The 20,771-nt window shown below is 54.0% G+C and overlaps 3 protein-coding genes across 10 annotated transcripts in view; 1 reads left to right on the top strand and 2 right to left on the bottom strand.

The window, feature by feature from the left end:
• Slc9a5 (solute carrier family 9 member A5) overlaps nt 1–1,539 on the bottom strand; it is a 22,611-nt gene extending 21,072 nt beyond the window's left edge. Inside the window, exons 1-2 of one of the 3 annotated variants that reach the window (XM_021256880.2) lie at nt 1,268–1,537; nt 7–156 (exon numbers count right to left, since the gene is read on the bottom strand). In XM_021256880.2, the coding sequence (XP_021112539.2) occupies nt 7–156; nt 1,268–1,382 (265 nt within the window). In that variant the 5' untranslated portion in view covers nt 1,383–1,537. Of the gene's footprint in view, nt 1–6; nt 277–1,267 lie in introns of all 3 variants that reach the window. The other 2 variants (XM_004843044.3, XM_021256881.2) reach the window with 2 other exon arrangements.
• Nucleotides 305–17,999, top strand: Fhod1 (formin homology 2 domain containing 1). 5 transcript variants are annotated; one of them, XM_021256878.2, is made up of 24 exons: nt 305–531; nt 9,694–9,800; nt 10,213–10,277; nt 10,591–10,658; nt 10,731–10,836; nt 10,912–11,006; nt 11,242–11,353; nt 11,438–11,532; nt 11,630–11,773; nt 11,870–12,027; nt 12,106–12,279; nt 12,401–12,424; nt 12,767–12,820; nt 13,655–13,770; nt 13,853–14,457; nt 15,070–15,225; nt 15,435–15,617; nt 15,706–15,825; nt 15,903–16,064; nt 16,615–16,805; nt 16,906–17,098; nt 17,177–17,339; nt 17,420–17,620; nt 17,693–17,999. In XM_021256878.2, the coding sequence occupies exons 2-24, from the start codon at nt 9,772–9,774 to the stop codon at nt 17,773–17,775; spliced, it is 3,297 nt and encodes a 1,098-aa protein (XP_021112537.1). In that variant the 5' UTR covers nt 305–531; nt 9,694–9,771; the 3' UTR covers nt 17,776–17,999. The 5 variants fall into 5 exon arrangements, 4 of the variants coding, with proteins under 4 accessions (XP_021112537.1, XP_021112536.1, XP_004843099.1 ...); XM_021256877.2 differs by lacking the exon at nt 305–531 and adding an exon at nt 1,614–1,928; XM_087205215.1 differs by lacking the exon at nt 305–531 and adding an exon at nt 1,627–5,383.
• A 423-nt stretch (nt 18,000–18,422) lies between these two features.
• On the bottom strand, nt 18,423–20,722 carry Tmem208 (transmembrane protein 208). Of its 2 annotated transcripts, none has more exons than XR_015448915.1 (6): nt 20,596–20,722; nt 19,939–20,034; nt 19,345–19,404; nt 18,998–19,160; nt 18,784–18,868; nt 18,423–18,695 (listed from the first exon to the last, which is right to left on the bottom strand). XR_015448915.1 is itself a non-coding variant. In XM_004843045.3 (6 exons), the coding sequence occupies exons 1-6, from the start codon at nt 20,599–20,601 to the stop codon at nt 18,558–18,560; spliced, it is 522 nt and encodes a 173-aa protein (XP_004843102.1). In that variant the 5' UTR covers nt 20,602–20,722; the 3' UTR covers nt 18,423–18,557. The 2 variants fall into 2 exon arrangements, 1 of the variants encoding a protein (XP_004843102.1); XM_004843045.3 differs by having other exon boundaries at nt 19,024–19,160.
• Between the last annotated feature and the right edge of the window lie 49 nt (nt 20,723–20,771).

Here is a 20,771-nt window from a genome sequence, read left to right on the forward strand (position 1 = left end):
ACTCACCTATTTTGGCCAGGCTGGCCACCAGGATCCAGAGGGCCACCAGGTAGGGCGCCTCCACCTCGTGCCACTGCCAGCGGAAGAGCGCCAATCCCGGGGGATGCTCGCCCGGCGCCCCAGGCTCTTGGGTAGTCTCTTCGGCCGCCACCACCCCTGCCAGGGGCAGCACGAGCAAAGGCAGTGCGGCGCGCGGCATTCTGCAGGCTGTCTCGCCGTCTTCCCGGCACCGCAAGACCACCAGCCCCGCGTCGCCGCTGCCGCCGCCGCCGCCGCCTACCGGGAGCCCCCGCGTCACAGGCACGTGGGACCTGCTCCCCCCAATCCCCGCCCGGATACCCCTGGGCCAGGTCGGAACTCGGAGACCCTGCCCCGGATGCCCGTAGTCTGGATCCCTTCCTCCATTCCCTCTAGACTATCCCCAGCAGCGGAAATTCCCGAGCCCAGCCCTTCCCCGAGTCCCGAAACCTAGTCCTTCGAGTTCTCTCCCCTAAACCGTTCCCAAAAAGCCCCTGGACCGGATACAGAGAGGTAAGTGGCCACTGCCCTCCGGGGACAGCTGCAGGGGGCAGCTCGTCGCTGGAGGGGCGGAGGCCCCCAGGGACTGGGACGGGCTGGAGGGGCGCGGCTCTTTCAACAGTGTGCACCCGCCCCTGGGGCCGCGCGGGCCACGCATCCCCCGGTGCAGACTGCAGGGGCAGTGTGTCGCCGCCCTGCGAGCAACTGCCCGCAACCCAGGACCCCCTTCTGGCACCCGCCCCCGAGCAGAACTGCGCACGCGCACTGGGAGCTCCCAGAAAGCCGAGGACAACTTTTCCGTCTACAAAAACTCCCAGGCCCTGGCTGGCCTCAGCTCACTCCAGTCTGGAAAGAAGGCTTTCTCTTATCTCTCAAACTGAAGAGACTCTCTTTTCCCTCAAACTGCAGGGAACTCTGCACACTTTTTCCACGAAACCGAAAAGAACCTATGGAATTCCCAGTAAACTAAGAGCGATCCACCCAACTTTGGGGCATTCGTCTTATTTCGCCCCAGAGGAAGATTGTCTCCTCATTTCATTCAAGCTAAGGAGCACCCAACCCACTTATCCCAAACTGAGTGTAGGCTCATGTATTACCTGCCTCCTCAAACTGACTCATCCTATTCTTTTTAGAGAAAGAGCAACCCGTCCTTCTTCCCACTACTTAAGGGTACCGATTCTGCTCTTCTTTCAAACAGTGGAATCTATTTTCACTTTTTGCCCCAAATTGAAAGAGACCCCCCTCTTACCGTTTTCCCGAAGTGAGGGAAATGCTTCCACTGATATCTCAAACTGTAGGAATTGGGGCCTAAACGAGGGAGAAGGAACCAGCCAGAAGAAACTTCCGCTCCACCGGCCTAACATCCCCGAGCGAAGCTCAGCCTCACCTAACCCTAACCCTAAGAAAGCCTCTCCGCCCTTCCCGCGCCCTCCTAGCGGGGGCTAGCAGGGGTTTTCCCGCCTCCTAGTGGGGAAACTAACGGGATCGCGCCCGACTCTCTGAGTGGCTGGTGTAAGCCCCGCCCCTGGCCGTGTTACCCCTAGCGCTAGTTCAGAGCCTTATTTTGGCCCCACCCCCTTCCTCGGCCCCGCCTATTTGGCTCCTCCCCAGCGTCCGGTCCAGCCCGGCCCAAACAGCAGAGCCAGTCGAGGCGAAGCTGCCCCCTGGCAGGCACTGTGAGGCGCGCGGTGTGAGCCGGCGGCTGAGTCATGGCGGGCGGGGAAGACCGCGGGGACGGGGAGCCGGTATCAGTGGTGACCGTAAGGGTGCAGTACCTGGAAGACACCGACCCCTTTGCATGTGCCAACTTCCCGGAGCCCCGCCGGCCCCCGACCTGTAGCCTGGATGGAGGGCTGCCACTGAGTACGCAGATACCTGCGCTGCACCGCCTGTTGGGGGCGCCACTCAAGGTGAGGGTGGTGGAGAAAGGTTGAGGCGATTGGGGATTCAGGGTCTGCGCCGTGAAAGCCGGTGGGAGGCGCCTCTCTGGGAGAAGCAGGACCAGGTCTTCTGGCTGGAGTTCTAGGGTCCTCTGCCGGGGGTGGGGCTCTCAAGTTGGGATCTCAAAGAGAGATGGGAACTAGTGGTCTGCGCCACCCAGACTGCCCCCTCAAAGTGAGGCCCTCTGAAGAGGTGCCCCGAGTCTGCCCTCTGCCAGGGTGTCTGCCCTAGGCATGGTGACTGTAATAGTTCAGACTGCTGCGGACCTAGGAGGCAGACCTGGGGAGGAAGCAGTTTCCACCTGCTTCAGGTGAGGCGGAGGCGGCACCACGAGGAGAGGCGGACCCGGGGCGGGCCTCTGGAGGTGTACTGGGCTGGGGCGGTGTCTGAAGGCTGGGTTGGGACCTATGGGACCGAATATCTCCGTTGTAATTGTGGGCGAGGGCTGGGAGGACTGGGCAAGAAGGGATTCCACTGGGTGAGGGGAGTCCCCTGGGAGCGGCCGAGGCGAGGCTTTGCGGAGGGCGGGAGGCGGCACGGGTGGAAAAGCCCTTTGAGTCACCAACCCTACTACCTTCTACACCCGCAACCAGAGGCCAGTGCCTGGAAGGGAGAGGGCAGGCCCGGCTAATTTTAAACCGCTGGCCTGCCCTAGTTTATCGAGGTCTTTTGGCTGATTTTGCACTACGCGGGAGGGGCCCTTTTCCAAATGGTTGATCTGACCTCCCCTTCGGCTCGCGGCACTCAGCCCCCCGCAGGCAGCCCTTTCCGGCGCGCTGTTTCCAGGCCAGGACTCTGGGAGGCGCACTACGATCCCTCAGTATTCGCCGGCCAGTTTGTCCGGAGTAGTGGGGAAGAGGAGAGATGTCGGGGGGCGGGGTGGGGGGGTGCCTCAGCTGTGCACTGAGTTGCGCAAACTTGCCCCTGAAGCCCGGGGTCTCCCCTGGAATGTGCCCTGGGCACCGGGCCCCCGGCCTGCATTCCTCGAACAGCCCCGCCTCTGCCTCCGGGTGCAGACGGGAGGGGTGGGGGAACTACTGGCTTGGGGAGTGGTGCTTCAGGGCCACAGTTAAAAAGATGCAGCACACAGCCCTCCTCTGTTGTTTTGATGCAGCCCCTTCTTGTTCTGCGAGATTAAGGTGACCAGCTGAAGTGGACCTCGAAGAAGTGTGCCCAACCAGAGGCCACCTGCCTTTCAGAATAGGGAGAAAGGGGTGCCAAGCTGAGGGCGGTCAGGCTCCTGGAATTCCTGGTTCAGACATAAGGATGGATGGGGGCCGGGGATTTAGCTCAGTGGGTCCGCCACCTGTCTTGCAAGCACAAGGACCTGAGTTCGATCCCCAGTACCAAAAAAAAAAAAACACTTTTAAAGAAATAAGGATGGAGCACTACGGGGAAGATAACATTTCTCCCATTTCCCCACTATAGGACAAGAGTTTGTCTTTACACCCCTCTTCACAGCTGGGGGCAGGTCTGGGAGGTTAGCTGGAGAAAAGAGGCTGGTAACCATCCCTTCTCTTTTAGAAATCCATCTCCTATACAGGCACAAGGGCCTGGGTTGGATTTCCCAGCACCCTGGGGTGGGGGGATTTCCTCACCCCACCAGGTGCCTGTCCTCTGCTCCCTAGCTGAGGACACCACTGAGCTCCACAGAGAATTGTAAGTCACCCATCCCCAACCCAGGGTGTTCTGGTCTGTCCCTTTTCAGGATCTCCCACCTGGAGTAACTAAGGGCTGCCCCCTTACCCCTTTGTGAATATATGGTGACTGGATGGGCACACTAACTTAAAACAGTGCCTGGAGTCAGAACTCTCTGGAGCTGGCAGCTTTTCCAAGAATGGTCAGATGCACTATGATGTACTTGTCCCAAATATAAACTGTGACCACAGACCCAGAATAGAAGACTGGAAGAAGGACTGAGAATAGGGCAGAGAAGGAGACATCAGAGAGCTAACGGAGAGGGGAGCAGGGCTCCTCTTTGCAGGAAATGTCAACAGCTGGTTCCTCCCTTCGTCCTATGAGTGGGTGCCCCAGAGGCACAGAAATGACTCAGGTCTGCCTTCCTGTCCTAGAAGGGAGAGGTGGCCCCCAAACCCAGGTATCCCTGTCCGAGGTTGTGGGACAAAATTAAGAGGGAGAGGTTCTCTATCCACTACTTCATCCTAGATACAGTTGTCCAGGATCCTGTGCACAGTTGTCCAGGAGAGAACTGGAGACAGCCAAAATATCTCTGCCCTCCCACTCTGGGCATTGGCCTCTATCATCCCTGCCCCCTTCGTGGGTGTGTAGAGGCTGGCTCTTTCTCTCTGTGGCTCCACCCCCACACCCCATTGGCCTTAGATTTCCCCTGGGGGCTCCCTTTCAAACCCTGTGGAGTTTGAAGCTCTGAGAAAGCCTTGCTCATTTCCTCCAAGTCTAGGAGGAAGCTCCTGGCCACAGCCTCTGACTCATCTTCTGGCCTTGCTGGTGGGGAGAGCCTAGCAGTGCCTTGGGTCAGGCCTTGTGTCCCCAGAGGATCTCAGATGTGTTTTTCTTCCATTTGTGCAAGACTCTCTTAGCCCCAAGGACATGTTCCTACCCTAGGGGAGAATTGGCTCTCTGGCATCTTATCTCCAAGCCTAAGGACTTGCTCCTAACCCAGGGGAAAACTGGTCTTCTGGCATCTTATCTCCTAAGCCAGAGTCCCACTTTCTTCTCTTTAAGGGACTCAGGAGCCTCCTCTGAGACTGAACAGCCCAGCCACATCTGGAATAACTGACTTTTCCCTGGGCTCTGGGAAGAGGGACCCAGGGTGCTTCTCTGACTTTCCTGTAAAGGCTGAAGGAGTCCTCTCTTCCTTGAAGCAAGCATAGCTCTAGGAATCTGCTCATTACCAGCAACCTTGTTTCCTTAGACAATGGTGGCTAAAGATCAGAGTAAGACAAAAGACACTTTCCTGGAATATGTCCTGACTGTATTCCAACCCACCCACTCCAGCCTCTATTTTTCTGGGCAAGGGGACGGAAGTGTGAACTTGACCTGCTAAGATAGAGACCAACTGAAAGGGTCCTGAGGATTCTTGGGGGTGGAGGGTCTCTGGTGATGAACTGAGCTCTTTAATCCCCTGCTTTTGGGGTCTCTTTGGAAGACTGTAGAAGATTGGGGTATGGGCATGGGTTGCTTTCCCAGAAGCCAGCATGTTCCATCTGCTGGTCTTTTGGGGCTAGAGAAGCTAAGCTGTAGCCTGGGAGGGCCCAGGTCCTTGGGAGTGTTCCCCTAGCCTATATGGTGTGTGTTCATTTGTGTTTCCCTTGCTAGAACTGGGAAGACCAGTTTGGGGTATTTGCGGAGTCCAGGAAGCTGAAGGGGCAGTCTCCAGCCCTCACTCTACCTCCCCTTCAGGGTTCCCTGGAGCACATCCAATGCTCGTCTACCCAAGATCTAGGTCAGTTGGCTGTGCTGCTTGTAGCAATTCACTGAATTTCTGAGTCTTGATTTCCCCACCTATAAAAAGATTAGCAGGAGAATCAAGAAATAGGCAGCCTGGTATCTAACACAGAGGAGGCATAACAAATGTGGATTTCCTCCCCAAGGCCCATCCATGTCATCTCATCCATCACAATCTAGTTGGAGACCCACGATAGCAGAGAAGGGGGAGTCTTCAGAGTACAGGGTCCCGTGTTTATAGTGAAGGAGTCGAAAAAGGCAGTGGACCAATTATTTCCTAAAACAGTCCTTCATGTAATCTGCCCTTACCTCTATCTTCCTTGCACCCTGCTCTTGAGTGCTCATTCCCACCTGATGATACTGTTATGAAAAATATTGTAGACTAAATTTCATGGTCCTCTAAGCTTGACCCTGCCTATAAAACCATATGTGAAGTAATCCCAGCACTCTGGGAGGCTGAGGCAGGAGGATCACAAGTTCAAGCCCAACCTGAGCAGTTCTGCAGCTCAGCGAGACCTGGTCTCAAGATAAATAGTAAGAAGGGGCTGGGGATGTAACTCAGGGTTAAGGTCCTGGGTTTAATCCCCAGTACCACAACAACAACTACAAAAAACATATAAAGGGGAACCTGGGGTATAGCTCAGTAGTAGAGCACTTGCCTAGCATGTGCAGGGCCCTGGGTTCCATCCCCAGCACCACAAAAAGAAAAAAAAAGTAATAAATTATATGTAACCAGTGGATTTAGCCTGCCAGAAAAGCCTGAGCCTGGAAAGTAAAGTGGACTGGAGGCTGAAGAGTGAGGCCAAGCCTGGGAAGGATGGGGGAGGGACTCTATCCCGAGATAGAGACCAGAGAAGTGAAGAAGACAAGAGCCAGAATGTGGGCCCATACTGTGTGCTGACCCCAAGCACTGTCAGCAGGGACCAGGATTTGGTCTTGCTCAGGCCTTGCTCAACCCCAGGGTGTGAGAAACAAGGCCCAGAGGTTTGGCTCTCAGAATGGTGACCCCAGAAAGGGGCCAAGGGTGTGAGGGATAAGTACCATCCTGCTGGCAGGAAGTCTCCTCTTTATTGCCTGCCTGACCCTAGCCCACTACCCACCACCTCCACCCACCTGGGGAGAGGGGGACACACAATCCTGGAGGCACTGGGCTGGGTGCTAGCCCTAGACCTCCTTTCCAGAATGGAACCCTGGCAGGCTCAGACAGGTAAAGTGGCTGAGGAAGTCAAATCTACCACCATGAAGGGAAAGAGTTAAACCTGATAGGCTGAGGAAGCTAAGGGAGGTGGACACCTAGGCCTCAGGCCCTGCCCCAAATGGTGTTCTGGAGGGAGAAGGCCATTCTCTGCTCCTTTGGAATTGGAACAAGCAAGTGTGCTTGCAGGATGGGAAGGCAGCATGGTGAGCCTAACCCCTCTGTAGATATGTGCTCCTTTGGCCTGTGCACAGCCATACCTGGCCACATACCTGAGTATATAAATGGTTATCAAGTGTCATATTATGAGCCTTCGTTGTTTAGAGTTTACATCAGTCTGCACCTCCCCTCTCTCAGCACTCATGGAAGATGTGATTTATTTGGGAGCTTTTTCTCAGTCAAACCTGTTTCCTGCACTGGGCTGGAAGGAAGGGAAGGCTGAGGCAGTGGCAGGTTCCTGCTGTGTCCTCTGCACCCAAAACTATCCTGATTCATGAATGTTTGAATGAACGAGATGTATATATGAGTGAACTGGGGGATCTCAGAGGGGCTGTGGCTATGGGACAGGTATATTCCACTAAGAATCCAAAGTGCCAGGAGAGGCAGCTGGACCAGGATGGGAGTGGGGTGTTTAAGCTGCTGAGTTACTATGTAGGAAGAAGGATCAGGAGGAATGTGAAGTAGTTCTCAGCTGAGCTGGCACTGAGAAAGACGCCCCAGCCCTGGTGTCCCCTCTCAGGCCTGTTCCCAATAGGCCCTGGGGAAGATGACTCTGCTCCCAGGGAGAGAAAAGAAGCCAGGCCCACTCAAGGCACCCAGGGGAGGGCAGGCAGCCAGGCAGGAAGTGGTCCAGAGAACAGGCTGAAGTGTTTGTCCTGTGTCCCATGTCCCAGGAAAGGGGGGTTACCCAGCGGCTCCACAGGCTACACTGCCAGGAAGGAGCCAGGTCAGGCTCTCAGACCAGAGCAGAGATGCTAAACAGAGGCAGAAACTGGGCTCCCATTCCCCCCAGAAGGCCAAAAGCAGCTTGAAGCCTTTAGACAGGGTCCAGAGCAGGCCAGGGCTGACCAAACAGCAGGATAAATATTGAGGTTGACTTGTCCAGTAAGATGGAGATCAGAAGACCCCCTTCCTCTCCAGAGATGGGCACTCCCTACATCCAGGCACCAAAAGGGCTAGAGTCACTCAACTGGAGGGGACTTTGCATAGAGCTGCATGCCAGCACTGTGCTATGGGGGTGGTGTCTGGGAGAGTCGTGCTGCCCTTAGACTCTGCAATCACCTCACTCAGGCATCTCTACAGGCACTTCTCAGGGGGCCAAGTGCCACATGCCTAGCGGTGGTGGAAAAGAGCCAGGCTTAGGGGAGGGAAACATAGGAAACAGATACATGGATAGAGCACAGTATCCATTCCTGTTACAGATATAGGTTTCAGTGTTTCATTGTACATTGAGTCAGACCCTAAAATTGGGGGGCCAACTATACCTGTAGTCTCGTTGGGGAGTGGGCAAAACTCCTAAAGTCTGGAGGGACTGGGGAGTCTGTGGATTAGCCCCTGTTCCTCACCATCCTACCTGCAGAAACATAAATATTCCCAGCTCTCCCAGTTGAGTTTGCACCTCACTGCAGGCTACACTTTCTCTGTGGGCTTTAAAGCTTTGTGGCTTCACCTTATCACCCCACAGGGCTGTAACCTTCCTCAATAGCAAGAACTTTCTCCTATTTCCTCTCCATGCCCTGTGTCATTTGCATTCATTAGTCCAACAAAAGTTTAGTGAGCACTTATTATGTGCCAGGTGTTGTGCTAGGCTCTGCAGATACAGCAGGGAGCAAAACAGGCAGGGTGCCTGAACCTGAAGAAAATAGTTAATGAGGAGGGGACTAGTGTTGAGGATATGATAATGCTATGCAAAAGGCCTCAGGGGGAACTCACAAATAGTGGGTCTTAAAGCATTGGCTAGACAGGTCAGGAAGACTTTCCAAAATTTATATCTAACCTGAAACCTAAAGAATAGGTAGCTATTAACCAGGAGAGGAGATGCCATGTAAAATGGGCAAGAAAGACTGGCATCTGAAACAGATGGGCTCTGCACATAGTAGTCACTTTAGAAACAATTGCTTCATAAAAAAGAAAGAAACAAACAAACAATTGCAAAGGAAGGCATAGCTATAGTGCAAAGCCTTGTATGCCTCTCCAAGCAGGGGGTCAGAGGTCATAAGGTCTTCGTGCATACCCCCAGTTGTATGAGCCAGCTTTGAGCTACTACAATGAAATACCTGTGGCAATTAAGTTTTTAAAAGATTAAAAAATGGTATATGCTTGTAATCCCACCACTCAGAAGGCTGAGGCAGGAGGATTGCGAGTTCAAGGCCAGCATAGGCTACATAAGGAGTTTGAGGCCAGCCTGAGCTATACAGCAAGACTTTGTCTTTTTTTAAAAAAATGGTTGGGCCGGGGATTTAGCTCAGTAGTTCCGGTGCCTGCCTCAAAAACGAAAGGTCCCGTCCAGAATTCGGTCCCCTGGTACTAAAAATAAACAAACAAAAAAGGGTTAAGCCAGGGATGTAGCTCAGCAGCACAGCACCTGCCTGGCAAGCGAGAGGTCCTGTGTTCAATCCCTGGTACAAAAAAAAAAGGTTAAATTTATTTTGGCTTATGCTTCTGGAGATTTTAGTCCCCCTCCTTTTTTGTGGTACTAGAGATTGATCCCAGGGCCCTTTCACTGAGCCACATCCCCAGCCCTTTTTAAATTTTGAGACAAGACCTCAAGACAGTTGCCCAAGCTGAGCTCAGGCTTTTGATCCTCCTACCTCAGCCTCCTAGAGTGCCCGGATTACAAGTATATGCCACCACACCTGGCCAAGGGTGGCCCCATTTCTCTGGGCCTCTGATGAGAATGGCACATCATGGTAGGAGTGTGTGGCACAGCAAATTGCTTATATCTCATGAGCCAGGAAGCAAAGAGAAAAGACTGGACTGGCTGGGTCCCATAATCCCTTTGAGGACACTTGAGGGCCTCCTATAAGGCCCCACCTCACAAAGTTTTACCACTTCACATGGACCTTGACATCCAAACTATAGACCAGGCCTCACAGCTGTTCCCCTTGCCCCAGCTGGAGGACTGTGCCCTGCAAGTATCTCCCTCTGGATACTACGTGGATCTGGAATTGTCCTTGGAAGAGCAGCGGGAGATGCTGGAGAGCTTCTATGAAGAGATCAGGTCAGCCAGGGAAGCATGGGAGCCCTTCCCTTCCTCTGAAGGGAGTTGGCATGGATCAAGCCCCCACCCTTGTCCCCTCTAGGGGCCAGCTCAGGTGTCAGCAGCTGAGACACTCAATCTGTGGCCTGGACCGTGGGTCACCTCCTACCGCCCCAGGGAACTATGCCAGGGGAATCCCAAAGCCTGGCCAATGTTACCTTCCTTCCAGGGTGGGAGGGGGGGCTCTGCAACATACCTTAGATACCTGTGTTTTCACACACCCTCCTGTCTTTCCACCCTTGGGCTTTGGAGTGGTAGTCAGGAAGGAAGAAGCTGGGCAGGGTTGGCAGGTAGAGATGTTTGTTGCCTTGTCCTTGGGGGGCAAGACCTGAGGAATGGGCTAGGAATGGCTGATGAGGCTTCTTGATTCCAGCAAAGGGCGGAAGCCCACACTGATCCTGCGGACCCAGCTCTCCGTGAGGGTCAATGCTATCTTGGGTGAGTATGTGAGACATCTTCGTCCAGCAGTCCTTCCCTATCCTCTCCACATAGCTCAGCTGTCGCAGTTTCTTTCTGGCCTGTGATGGACTAGATGGAGTAGAATGGAGACAGGATTGCTCCTAACCTTCTGGGCTAGGGATGACACCACAGCTGGGCTGCAATGGAGGTGGTGGTAGAGAGTGCCCAGACAGGGAATGAAGGAGTTGGAGAATACTAGAATCTTCTTTGGAGGGAGATTATGATTGTATTCTAGTAGAGGAAGACAATGTCTGTGTCCCTATGAGTGTCCCTGCCTACCTACCCCTTGCAGAAAAGTTGTATGGCTCCAGTGGTCCTGAGCTCCGGCGCTCCCTCTTCTCACTGAAGCAGATCTTCCAGGTGAGGCCCAGAAGTGGGCTGCGGGTGGGTATCCAGCTTCAGCCTCCCTAAACTTCCCCCTGGTGCCTCCAGGAAGACAAGGACTTGGTGCCTGAATTCGTCCACTCAGAGGGGCTGAACTGCCTGATTCGTGTGGGTGCTGCAGCTGATCACAACTACCAGAGCTACATTCTTCGAGGTCAGCCCCACTCCTCCCCCATGAGCTCTGTCCTCATAACCCCTCGCTAACCTCTTCCCATCCCTGTGTCCCCAGCCCTGGGCCAGCTGATGCTTTTTGTGGACGGGATGCTGGGGGTAGTGGCCCACAATGAGACAGTACAGTGGCTGTATACACTGTGTGCGAGCCTGGTAAGTGGCCATGCATCCTTTTCCCATTGCTTCTCTCTGGGCCTCAGTTCCCTCTTCTGCAAAGTGGGCTAGAACAGAGCAAGTCTGAAGCTCCTCTAAGCCTAGTGCACTTGGAGCCAAGATCTTTCTGCCCAGACTTCTTTCTGAGTCCAGCGCCAAGAGTCCTTCCCTCTCCCCTGCAGGAACCAGCATGGGTCTGGCCCAAACCCCACTCACATGTGACCTTTCCCCTCAGTCCCGCTTGGTGGTGAAGACCGCTCTGAAGCTGCTCCTGGTATTTGTGGAATACTCTGAGAGCAACGCACCACTTTTCATCCGGGCAGTGAACTCTGTGGCCAGCACCACAGGTCAGAGCCTCTCTCCCTCCCCTACCACTGAGAGCCCTCTTTCCTGCCTGCCCCATCATGATTGCTCTTCTTTCTGTGTGGCAGGTACTCTCCCCTGGGCCAATATGATGTCCATCCTGGAGGAGAAGAATGGTGCTGACCCAGAGCTATTGGTGTACACTGTCACTCTCATCAACAAGGTGTGGGTGGGGACTAGGTGCCAACTATGGGTGCCTGGGGCTCCTGACCTGTGGTCGCCACCAGCCTCAGCCCTGGCTTCCTATCCCCACGCTGCAGACGCTGGGGGCACTCCCTGACCAGGACTCCTTCTACGACATGACAGATGCGCTGGAGCAGCAGGGCATGGAGGCACTGGTCCAGCGCCTCCTGGGCACTGCTGGCACTGACGTCGACCTGCGCACACAGCTTATGCTCTATGAGGTGGGCTAGAAGTGGGAGGATGAAGGGGAGAGGTGCAGCTCCCCACCACCCCACCCATCTAATTCAGGAGCTCACACCCTGGCCTACCTCTGCTAGAGCGCCCTACGGTTGGAGGATGGAGACATGGAGGAAGCCACAGCTGCTGCAGCTGCAGGTGGCCGGCGGGAGCGAAGAAAGCCCTCTTCAGAGGAGGGCAAGAGGAGCCGCCGATCTCTGGAGGGTGGGGGCTACCTTGTGCGTGCCCCGGAACCTGGGTCAGTACCAACCTGGGTTGATGGGGAGTGGTGAATCTGCCGGGTGTGGCTCTGTCTGCTGACAGACCCCTCCTCCAGCCCCACAGGCCCCTCCTCAACGATAGGCCTCACCTCCTGTACTGACCTTGCCCCACCAAGTGCCGTCTCCAGCCCAGCGGGATTAGCCTCTGGCCCCTATACCTCGGTGAACCTCTTTCCTACCATTTCTGTGGCACCTTCCATTGACAGCTCCGGCGAAAGGAGCATCTACAAGTAAGTAGGAAGATAGTGGCAGTCCCCAGAATCCTGTCTCCAACTGTCCCTCCACTTTGCGCCCTTTCACGGGCCCTCAGCCTCCTCTGCCCAAACGCGTGCTTTCTCTCTCTCTTTCCAGACTTCACCAAACTGCTCCCGTTTGGTAAGTGACTGCTGGGCGGTGGGGTTCAGCTCTGTCTGGACCCCTCCTCCTGCGGCTTCTCTTTATCTCTTGACATTCTACCTCTTTTTGCCTCTTGTCTGTCTCCCTCTTCTGTCTTTATGTTTCTGTTACTCTTGTTCTGATCTTTGCCTCTACCTCATCCTGCCCTGCTTCATATCAGTCTCTTCCCTCCACTTCCACTTCCCATGTCCTGCTTCCCTTCCCACCCCATGCCTGGGAAGGAACCCTGTTACCACTGCTCAGCTCTCTGTGGATACAAGTGGGTTTTGGGGTAGAGCTGGCACCACAGTCACCATCTCTTCCTCTCATCCCCCCAACCAGGGCCCCAGAGAGCCCACCTGTCCCCCAGTCCCCTACCTGGCAGGCCGGGCTAGAGTAAGTACAGCAGCCAACCTGCGAGGTCTGCCATGTGCTGAGGGCTTCAGCATTGCTTCCCCATCAGGGGCTTCCCTACACCCCATATAGCCTGAACTGGGGGGACTCAGCTTCCCCCTCCATCAGGCTTATGCTTCCTAAGTGACCCGAAGAATAAGCACTGGGAAGAGTAGTTCACTGGGGTCACAGTGACTATGCTTCAACAGCTTAAACTATAATGGGGGTACATAATCAGCTTGGGAGTAGGGCAAGGAGGAGATATAGGGTGCTGTATGGTGTGTGCTGTGTGGGTGGAGGAGCAAGGCTCAGGGAAGAGCAATGACTGAGGGTAGACAGAGGCTGGAGGTGCCAGAAAAAGAGATATTGGATCATTTTCATTATTTCAATATAAACTGAGTGTCCACCATTTACCAGACCCTTTTCTAGATGTAGGCCAGCACTCTCAGAAACTGCCAGATATGCCAAGGAAGGGGCAGCCTGATGTCCCCATTGGGACAGCTATCCTCTTCCCCTGCTGTAAAGGTCATTGTCTATAGAGTCAGGACAGAACAAAAAAATCAACATGAGCAGCAGCGGGGTTGCAAGTTAGATGTTAAGTAGAACTTTCCGCTGTACTTTGACCTAGCCATGCTAGGTTGGCTGTAACTTCCCAGACATGGAGGACTAAAGAGGGGCTGGCCTTTAGGGGAAAAGGGTCTGCTCAGTGCATGGACTATAGCCTGTGCCTGTGTGTGCCTGCAACTGGGGGCTGTGTCCAGTAGCCCAGAAAGGCATGTGCATCTTTCCGGGCTGGACTTGTGATAGACACTGTCATTAACAAGTACCTTCCCTCAGAGCCCGGTTTCTGGAGCATATGGCAGCAGCAGAAACAGAGAAGCAGGCTGCGCTGGCCCAGGGCCGGGCAGAGACACTGGCAAGGGCCACACCAGATGAGGCCGACGGACCCCCAGGTAAGTAGGCAGGTGGGCAGAACCCAGAATACACCCTGTTGCTCACAGAATGATGCTGACAGCTACTGCCTTTTTTTTTAAGGCACCCAGGAACTGTGGGGCTCCCCAGAGCCAGCCCCTGCACCCAGAACACCCCAGAGCGCTGCTCCCCGAATCCTGCTTCGGGCCCAGGGGAGCCTTGAGCCAGAGACCAAGGAGCCACCAGCACCACTAAGCCCCAAGGATGAGCCCATCCAGGAGATCCCTGGACGGGTATCCAAGCTCTGCATTGGGGACCTGGACTTCTCAGATCTGGGGGAGGATGAAGACCAGGACATATTGAATGTGGAGTCAGTGGAGGCTGGAAAAGGGATCCCACTCCCACCACCTCTACTGCCTCTGCAATCTGGAGGCCCCCCACCTCCTCCACCCCCACTTCCCCCACCCATCAAAGGCCCCTGCCCACCACCTCCACCCCTGGCTGCCCCTCTTCCCCCCTCAGCACTTGATGGCCCACCCCTCCCCACCAAGAGGAAGACAGTAAAACTCTTCTGGCGGGAGCTGAAGCTAGCTGGGTGTCATACAGGCTCCAGAAGCCACTTTGGGCCCTCCCCGACCCTGTGGGCCTCCTTGGATCCTGTTTCAGTGGATACAGCAAGGCTGGAACACCTCTTTGAGTCACGAGCCAAAGATGTGCTACCTTCCAAGGTAAATCCACCAAAGGAAGGAGGAATCAGAGCTCAAAGGGCTGAGCTATTCAAACTAGCCCCTCATTTTGCACATGGGAAAACTGAGGCAAAGAACTGAGAGGGATTTGAGGCTCTCAACAAAGGATTTCGTGGTGGCTCACACCTGTAATCCCAGCACATGGGAGGCTGAGGCAAAAATTGCTGTGAATTAAGGTCAGCCTGAAGTACACAGATCCTGTCTCAAAACAAGGGACTGGCATTTAGCTCAGTGGTTCCAGCGCCAGCTTCACAAGCCCAAGGTCCTGAGTTCGATCCCTGGTACCAAAAAACAAAAGAAATGAGTTACTCCTTTCCTTTGGGCCAGGGATTTAGCTCAGTGGTTTCACCGCCTGCTGCACAAGTGCAAGGGCCTGAGTTCGATCCCCGGTACCAAAAAACCCCCAAAAAACAAAACAAGGGATTGGCAGAACTTTCACTAGAATCTCAGCTTATCCCAGTGCCCTACGTGTTCCAGGTTGCCAGTTGTAGGATCATTAAGCCATTTAGAGGATGATCTTGGAGTGCCCTCTTAGATTGTTGCCCCAGCTAATCCCTTCCCCAATCTTACACAGCCCTTCCTCAAATCTTGCAGAAAACTGGTGAGGGCCGCCGGACAATGACCACAGTGCTGGACCCCAAGCGCAGCAATGCCATCAACATTGGCCTAACCACTTTGCCACCTGTGCATGTTATTAAGGCTGCCCTGCTCAACTTTGATGAATTTGCTGTCAGCAAGGATGGCATTGAGGTAGGGATACCATGTGTGTGTGAAGGGAGGTGGGAGGTCTTGCCCTTCTCCCTTGGTCAGTGGACATTTCCAGTCCAGTAGTGAGCATGGAATTGACAGGGCATTCACCAGGCCCTCAGGCTCCCCCAGATGTCCTAAGGAGGAGTCAAGCCCAAACACCTCAGACCCACAACTGAGGGATCTGTGTGGGGTGATGGCTGCATCCTCAGAAGCTACTGACCATGATGCCCACGGAGGAGGAGAAGCAGAAGATTGAGGAAGCCCAGCTAGCCAACCCTGATGTACCCCTGGGCCCAGCTGAGAATTTCCTGATGACTCTTGCCTCCACTGGGGGCCTGGCTTCCCGTTTACAACTCTGGGCCTTCAAGCTGGACTATGACAGCATGGAACGGGTATCTGGGTCATGGAGTGGGACAGGCAATGGGGATGGGTGAATGATGATGACCATGCAGTCTGAGGGCCCCTGATCCCCCACACCAGGAAATTGCAGAGCCACTATTTGACCTAAAAGTGGGCATGGGACAGCTGGTGCAGAACACCACCTTCCGCTGCATCCTGGCTACACTGCTGGCTGTGGGCAACTTCCTCAATGGGTCCCAGGTGAGTGATAGCACATAGAGGCTGTAGGCCAGGGCTCTGGAGCTATCCAGGCCCAAGCTCAGACAGGGTCCTTTCAGAGCAGCGGCTTTGAGTTGAGCTACCTGGAGAAGGTGTCAGAGGTGAAAGACACAGTACGCCGGCAGTCACTGCTGTACCATCTCTGCTGTCTAGTACTCCAGACCCAGCCTGATTCCTCCGACCTCTACTCAGAGATTCCTGCCCTGACCCGCTGTGCCAAGGTTAGAATCAACCAGAGATTTGACTGAGATTGACCATGGCATGTTGTGCACTTTCTGGGTCTGGCTCCTTCTCCGTTTCAGCTGCTGTGCCAGTGTGCTCAGGCTTCAGGTTGTGTGAACTATATCCTCTACCAGAAGCATTCTTTCCTTTCTTGTCCTTCTCATAACTCCCGTCTCTGGGTCTGTTTATCTGCCACTTCCTCCAAGAAGCCTTGTCTGTTCCCTATAGATCAGACTTGTCTGTCTCTTACATTAGACCATAAGGTTTTGGAGAGCAGAGGCCAAATCTCAGCAATGTCCCTGAGGCCAAGGGTGGCCAGCCTGGCACAGAAGTAGCCTCAGGCAGTGTCTTACCTATGGAAAGATAACACATGTACTCTACTGGTTTGGTTGTTTTTGCTTTTAGATAGGGTCTCACTGTATAGTCCAGCTAGCCTTGAACTCCTTTTGTAGCCCTAGCTGGCCGTGAAACTGCAACACTCCTACCTCAGGCTCCTAAGTGCTGGAATTACAGGCAAGTACCACCATGCCCTGCCCCTTGTTTTTCCAGGTGGACTTTGAGCAGCTGACTGAGAACCTGGGGCAGCTGGAACGCCGGAGCCGGACAGCTGAGGAAAGCCTTCGGAGCTTGGCCAAGCATGAGCTGGCCCCAGCCCTGCGTGCCCGCCTCACCCACTTCCTGGCCCAGTGTGCCCGTCGTGTTGCCATGCTCGAGGTAGTACACCGCCGTGTCTGCAACAGGTAAAAGAGTGTGGGACAGGGAGAGGTAGCTGTCAAGCCCGCCACCACCCTTCAGACACCAAGCAGGACTCCATATCCCTTCCCATTCCAACCTGCCTAGGTTCCATGCCTTCCTGCTCTACTTGGGCTACACTGCACAGACAGCCCGTGAAGTGCGTATCATGCAATTCTGCCACATTCTTCGGGAGTTTGCACTCGAGTATCGGACTTGTCGGGAACGGGTATTGCAGCAGCAGAAGAAGCGGGCCACCTACCGTGAACGTAACAAGACCCGGGGACGCATGATCACTGAGGTGGGTGCCCTTCCAAATCATGACTGCCACTCCCACAATTCCTTTCCTACTCCTAGCTCACCCTTGACCCTTCTCCAGACAGAGAAGTTCTCAGGTGTGGCTGGAGAAGTCCCCAACAACCCATCTGTTCCAGTGGCCGTGGGGAGTGGGCCAGGCCGGGGTGATGCTGACAGTCATGCCAGTATGAAGAGTCTGCTGACCAGCAGGCCAGAGGACACTACACATGTCCGCCGTAGCAGAGGTGGGACCCATAGCTGCTGCTGGGTGGGAACAACGGTCCTTGGCCACCTTGACCTAACTTCCCTACCTGGTCTCCCTCAGGTATGGTCCAGAGCAGCTCCCCAATCATGCCCACAGCAGTGGGGCCCTCCACTACACTTCCTGATGAACCTCCAGGCTCCAGTTTACCCAGCGACACATCAGATGAGATCATGGACTTATTAGTGCAGTCAGTAACTAAGAACAGCCCTCGAGCCTTAGCTGCTCGGGAAAGGAAGCGTTCCCGTGGCAACCGCAAGTCTTGTAAGTATATCCCACAAGCCTACTGCCCACCTTAACCCCACCAACCCCCTCAATCCTATTCTGTCTCTGCAGTGAGACGAACGTTGAAGAGTGGGCTTGGAGATGACCTGGTGCAGGCACTAGGACTAAGCAAGACTCCTGGCCTGGAGGTATGAGGGTGCTGCCTCCAGGAAGCCCATCTGCATCCCAGCCTGCAGTATAAGAGACTGTAGAGCAAAGAGGGCCCAGAACAGAATACTGGTCCCAGAACCTTGTGCCCAAGGGCCAGTGCTTTTAGCAGTATTAGCATGTGCGCGTGCATGTGTGTGTGTGTGTGTGTTTGTACATGTGTGAGCTCCCTAATCAGAGAGCAAAATAAAAGTTATTTTAGCTAATTCAAGAGCCTTTTCCCTTGTTCTTTCTTTTCCGTGTGTGTGTGTGTCTGTCTGTCTGTCTGTCTGTCACTGGGGATTGATCCCAGGGCCTTTGCACTGAGTTACATCCCCAGCCCTTTTGTCTTTTTAAAATTTGAAACAGATTCTTGGGCCAGGGATTTAGCTCAGTGGTTCCGGCGCCTGCCTCACAAGTGCAAGGTCCCGAGTTCGATCCCCGGTACCAAAAAAGAAAAAATTTGAAAAAGGTTCTCTTTAAGGCTACACTGCCTAGGCTGAGATCAAACTTGCAGTCCTCCTTCTTCAGCCTCCCAGACATCACACTCAATTTTTTCCTCTTTTAATCCCTTCCTCCCCGCAGGCTGGTACTGTATACCACAGGACTAGTTCTTCCTGCTTTGTTCCTGATTATCACTCATACAACCATTAGCTATATTCTAAGCCATTTATTCAGCGATCCTCTACCTTGGGCTGCTTTTGGCCCTGGACTAGGCACTCACTGCTCTAGCCACAGGGGACATGCAGCCTGATAGTCACCCAGGAACCTGTGGCCACAACGTTAATGGCTATAACCGCTTCATCTGTCGCCGCTCCTGTCGGCGCTGCCGTTTTTCATTGTGCTCTGGTGCTGAGGTGCCACTGTCTGCTGTGAACCAAGGGCCCAGCACATTCACCCACAGGAGGTAAAGGGCCCGACCTGGAGCCTAGGAGTGAGAAAATAACTTGAAGTCAGGGGCAAAGAATGAAGGATGGGGGTTCGTGACCCTTTCTTAGAAATCCCCTACCACGCACCAGAAGCCAGAAGGACCAGATGTAGAGGGAGAAGCAGCTGAGCACCTGCACAATGGCTGTCAGCAGGATCACATCCTTGAGGTGCCTATGGATAGAAGGGAGGCTGTAAAGGCAGCAGATGGGTTCCTGTTTATTCCCTTCCACTCTCTTCAAGTTACAGGTTGTGTGTCTTGGGCTCTCTGGGCCCCAGCGCCCTAGCCCTGGGGCCGCTCACCTGGGCTGGCGGTGGGGGACACTCACTCTGCCATGCCCTGCTCCATGTTGAGGTCCATGCCACCATCCATCAAGGCCCCATCTTCAGAGAAGGCTGCTCGAGCCATGGAGCTCATAGAGTGATAGCTGGCTCCATATACTGCCAAACTGAAGGCCAGGGCAATCTGCAGAGCAAGAATACAAGTATTGAAAACCAGACACTGGGCCAGGATTTAGCTCAGTGGTTCTGCCACCTGCCTCAAAAGTGCAAGGACCCAAGTTCGATCTCCAGTACCAAAAATAAAAAATAAAAAAAACCCAGACACTGACCCTATACAGTCATCCACTTTCCAGAATGAGGACACTTACCCAGGCCCAAAATGAGGCAGATGAGTAGAAGAAAACCAAGGTCACAAGGCAGTAAATAGCCTGCAAGCAAATACAGGATCAGGTTAGGCAATGAAAGGTAATCCCAAACCATGGGCTTCCCTCAATTCTGACCAAGAATTAGGCCAGGTTGTAGCAGGAGCCAGGTTTTTCTTATAGGGTTAAGAAAAGAATTCTGCTTTCTGGGTCAGAGCACCCAGACTCTCCTGATATCCAAGTCAGCCTAAGAATAAAGCCTTTGTGTATCCAGGGTGGCTTCAGCTGTTAAATCCAGCTGGGACACACTTCATTGCTTTTTTTCTGTGTTTGCCTTTACTACTCAGCACTTTCTATGTGCAATGATCCTTTCTGGGTTTTTTTGGTGGTGGTGGTGGTGGTGGTTGGTTGGCTGGGTTTTGGTGATGGGCTAAATCCTCAAAAATGCTAGGTAAGCACTCTAACCGTGAGCCACACACCATTTCTTTTTTGAATGTTGTTCTCTTGTGGTGCCTTAGCTGGCACCACCACTCCTCACCAAACAGATCTGAAGGTTGTGGGCCTATGAGTGGGCACAGAAGAAAGGGGGCAGACACTTACATTGGCCCCCAGTATGATTCGCAGGTAGAACTTCAGGGTCTCTCTGTTCTCTTCAAATATCTGCTTCTTCCCTCTTGTGCCCACTTTGCCCTTGGGCTGCAGCGGGATGAGATGAAATGCTATCAGGTCTCTTCTCAAGCATGGTCCTTCTCATTTCCTAAGCTGGTTAGGTACTGAGTTCCATCTGCACCTCAGCCAGGTCCTCATATTGCTCAAACCTAGTACAGTCCCTGGGATGTCCAACCCTCCTCCAGCCCATCCGGTCTAGAGTTGACACCATCTTCACAGCACCTCCAGCTATGACTGCGGCTTCCTGGCTCAAAAAACAATTCAACCCTAGACTAATACCTTTTCTAGCTCCCCTGGTAAGGTTCAGCTTTGGGGTGAGGACCACTCCATTGGCATTCTTCTTGAATAGTGTTGAAGACTCCCTCTCCAGCCTCTACTCTGGAAGTGACGCCCATCCCCCTTTGGCACTAGTTCTGGTACTGTCCAGCACAACCATCTCCCGCCCAGTCGCAGACCCCGCTCGCTTTAGTACAGTCTGTCCACTGGATGGCGCCCCCCTCTGCCCCACCCCAATCCCTTGGTGTCCTTCGCCTGGTTTTACAGTCTCAGCCCGGAGCGCTTTTCTAATGAAGACCCCACCCTCCTTACCGCCATTATACGACGCAAATAACCAGCTCGGGAAACAAGGGAGAGCAACCGAAACCACAGTCAGTAGGAACCACATCGGCAGAGCGCGCACTTCCGGTGCAGACCAAAGTCGTCAGTTTCTTGGACGGAAATAAGGGCCATTTCCTTCCTAAGTCCCGCCTCCAGAGCCAGTGGGA

The sequence above is a fragment of the Heterocephalus glaber genome, unplaced genomic scaffold (genome assembly GCF_053883595.1).
Source record: "Heterocephalus glaber isolate CG9 unplaced genomic scaffold, H.glaber_assembly_v1.0 deba00000071, whole genome shotgun sequence".
Classification (NCBI taxonomy): Eukaryota; Metazoa; Chordata; class Mammalia; order Rodentia; family Bathyergidae; genus Heterocephalus; species Heterocephalus glaber.

Coding starts and splice junctions, on each gene's coding strand:
- Fhod1 (XM_021256877.2), top strand. CDS start 1,728: ATGGCGGGCGGGGAAGACCGCGGGGACGGGGAGCCGGTATCAGTGGTG. Junction 12,425..12,766: donor CACCAAACTGCTCCCGTTTG/GTAAGTGACTGC, acceptor CCCCCCAACCAG/GGCCCCAGAGAGCCCACCTG. Junction 16,065..16,614: donor CCCTGACCCGCTGTGCCAAG/GTTAGAATCAAC, acceptor TTGTTTTTCCAG/GTGGACTTTGAGCAGCTGAC.
- Tmem208 (XM_004843045.3), bottom strand. Junction 18,869..19,023: donor ATGGAGCAGGGCATGGCAGA/GTGAGTGTCCCC, acceptor TTCTATCCATAG/GCACCTCAAGGATGTGATCC. Junction 18,696..18,783: donor TCTGGTCCTTCTGGCTTCTG/GTGCGTGGTAGG, acceptor TCTCACTCCTAG/GCTCCAGGTCGGGCCCTTTA.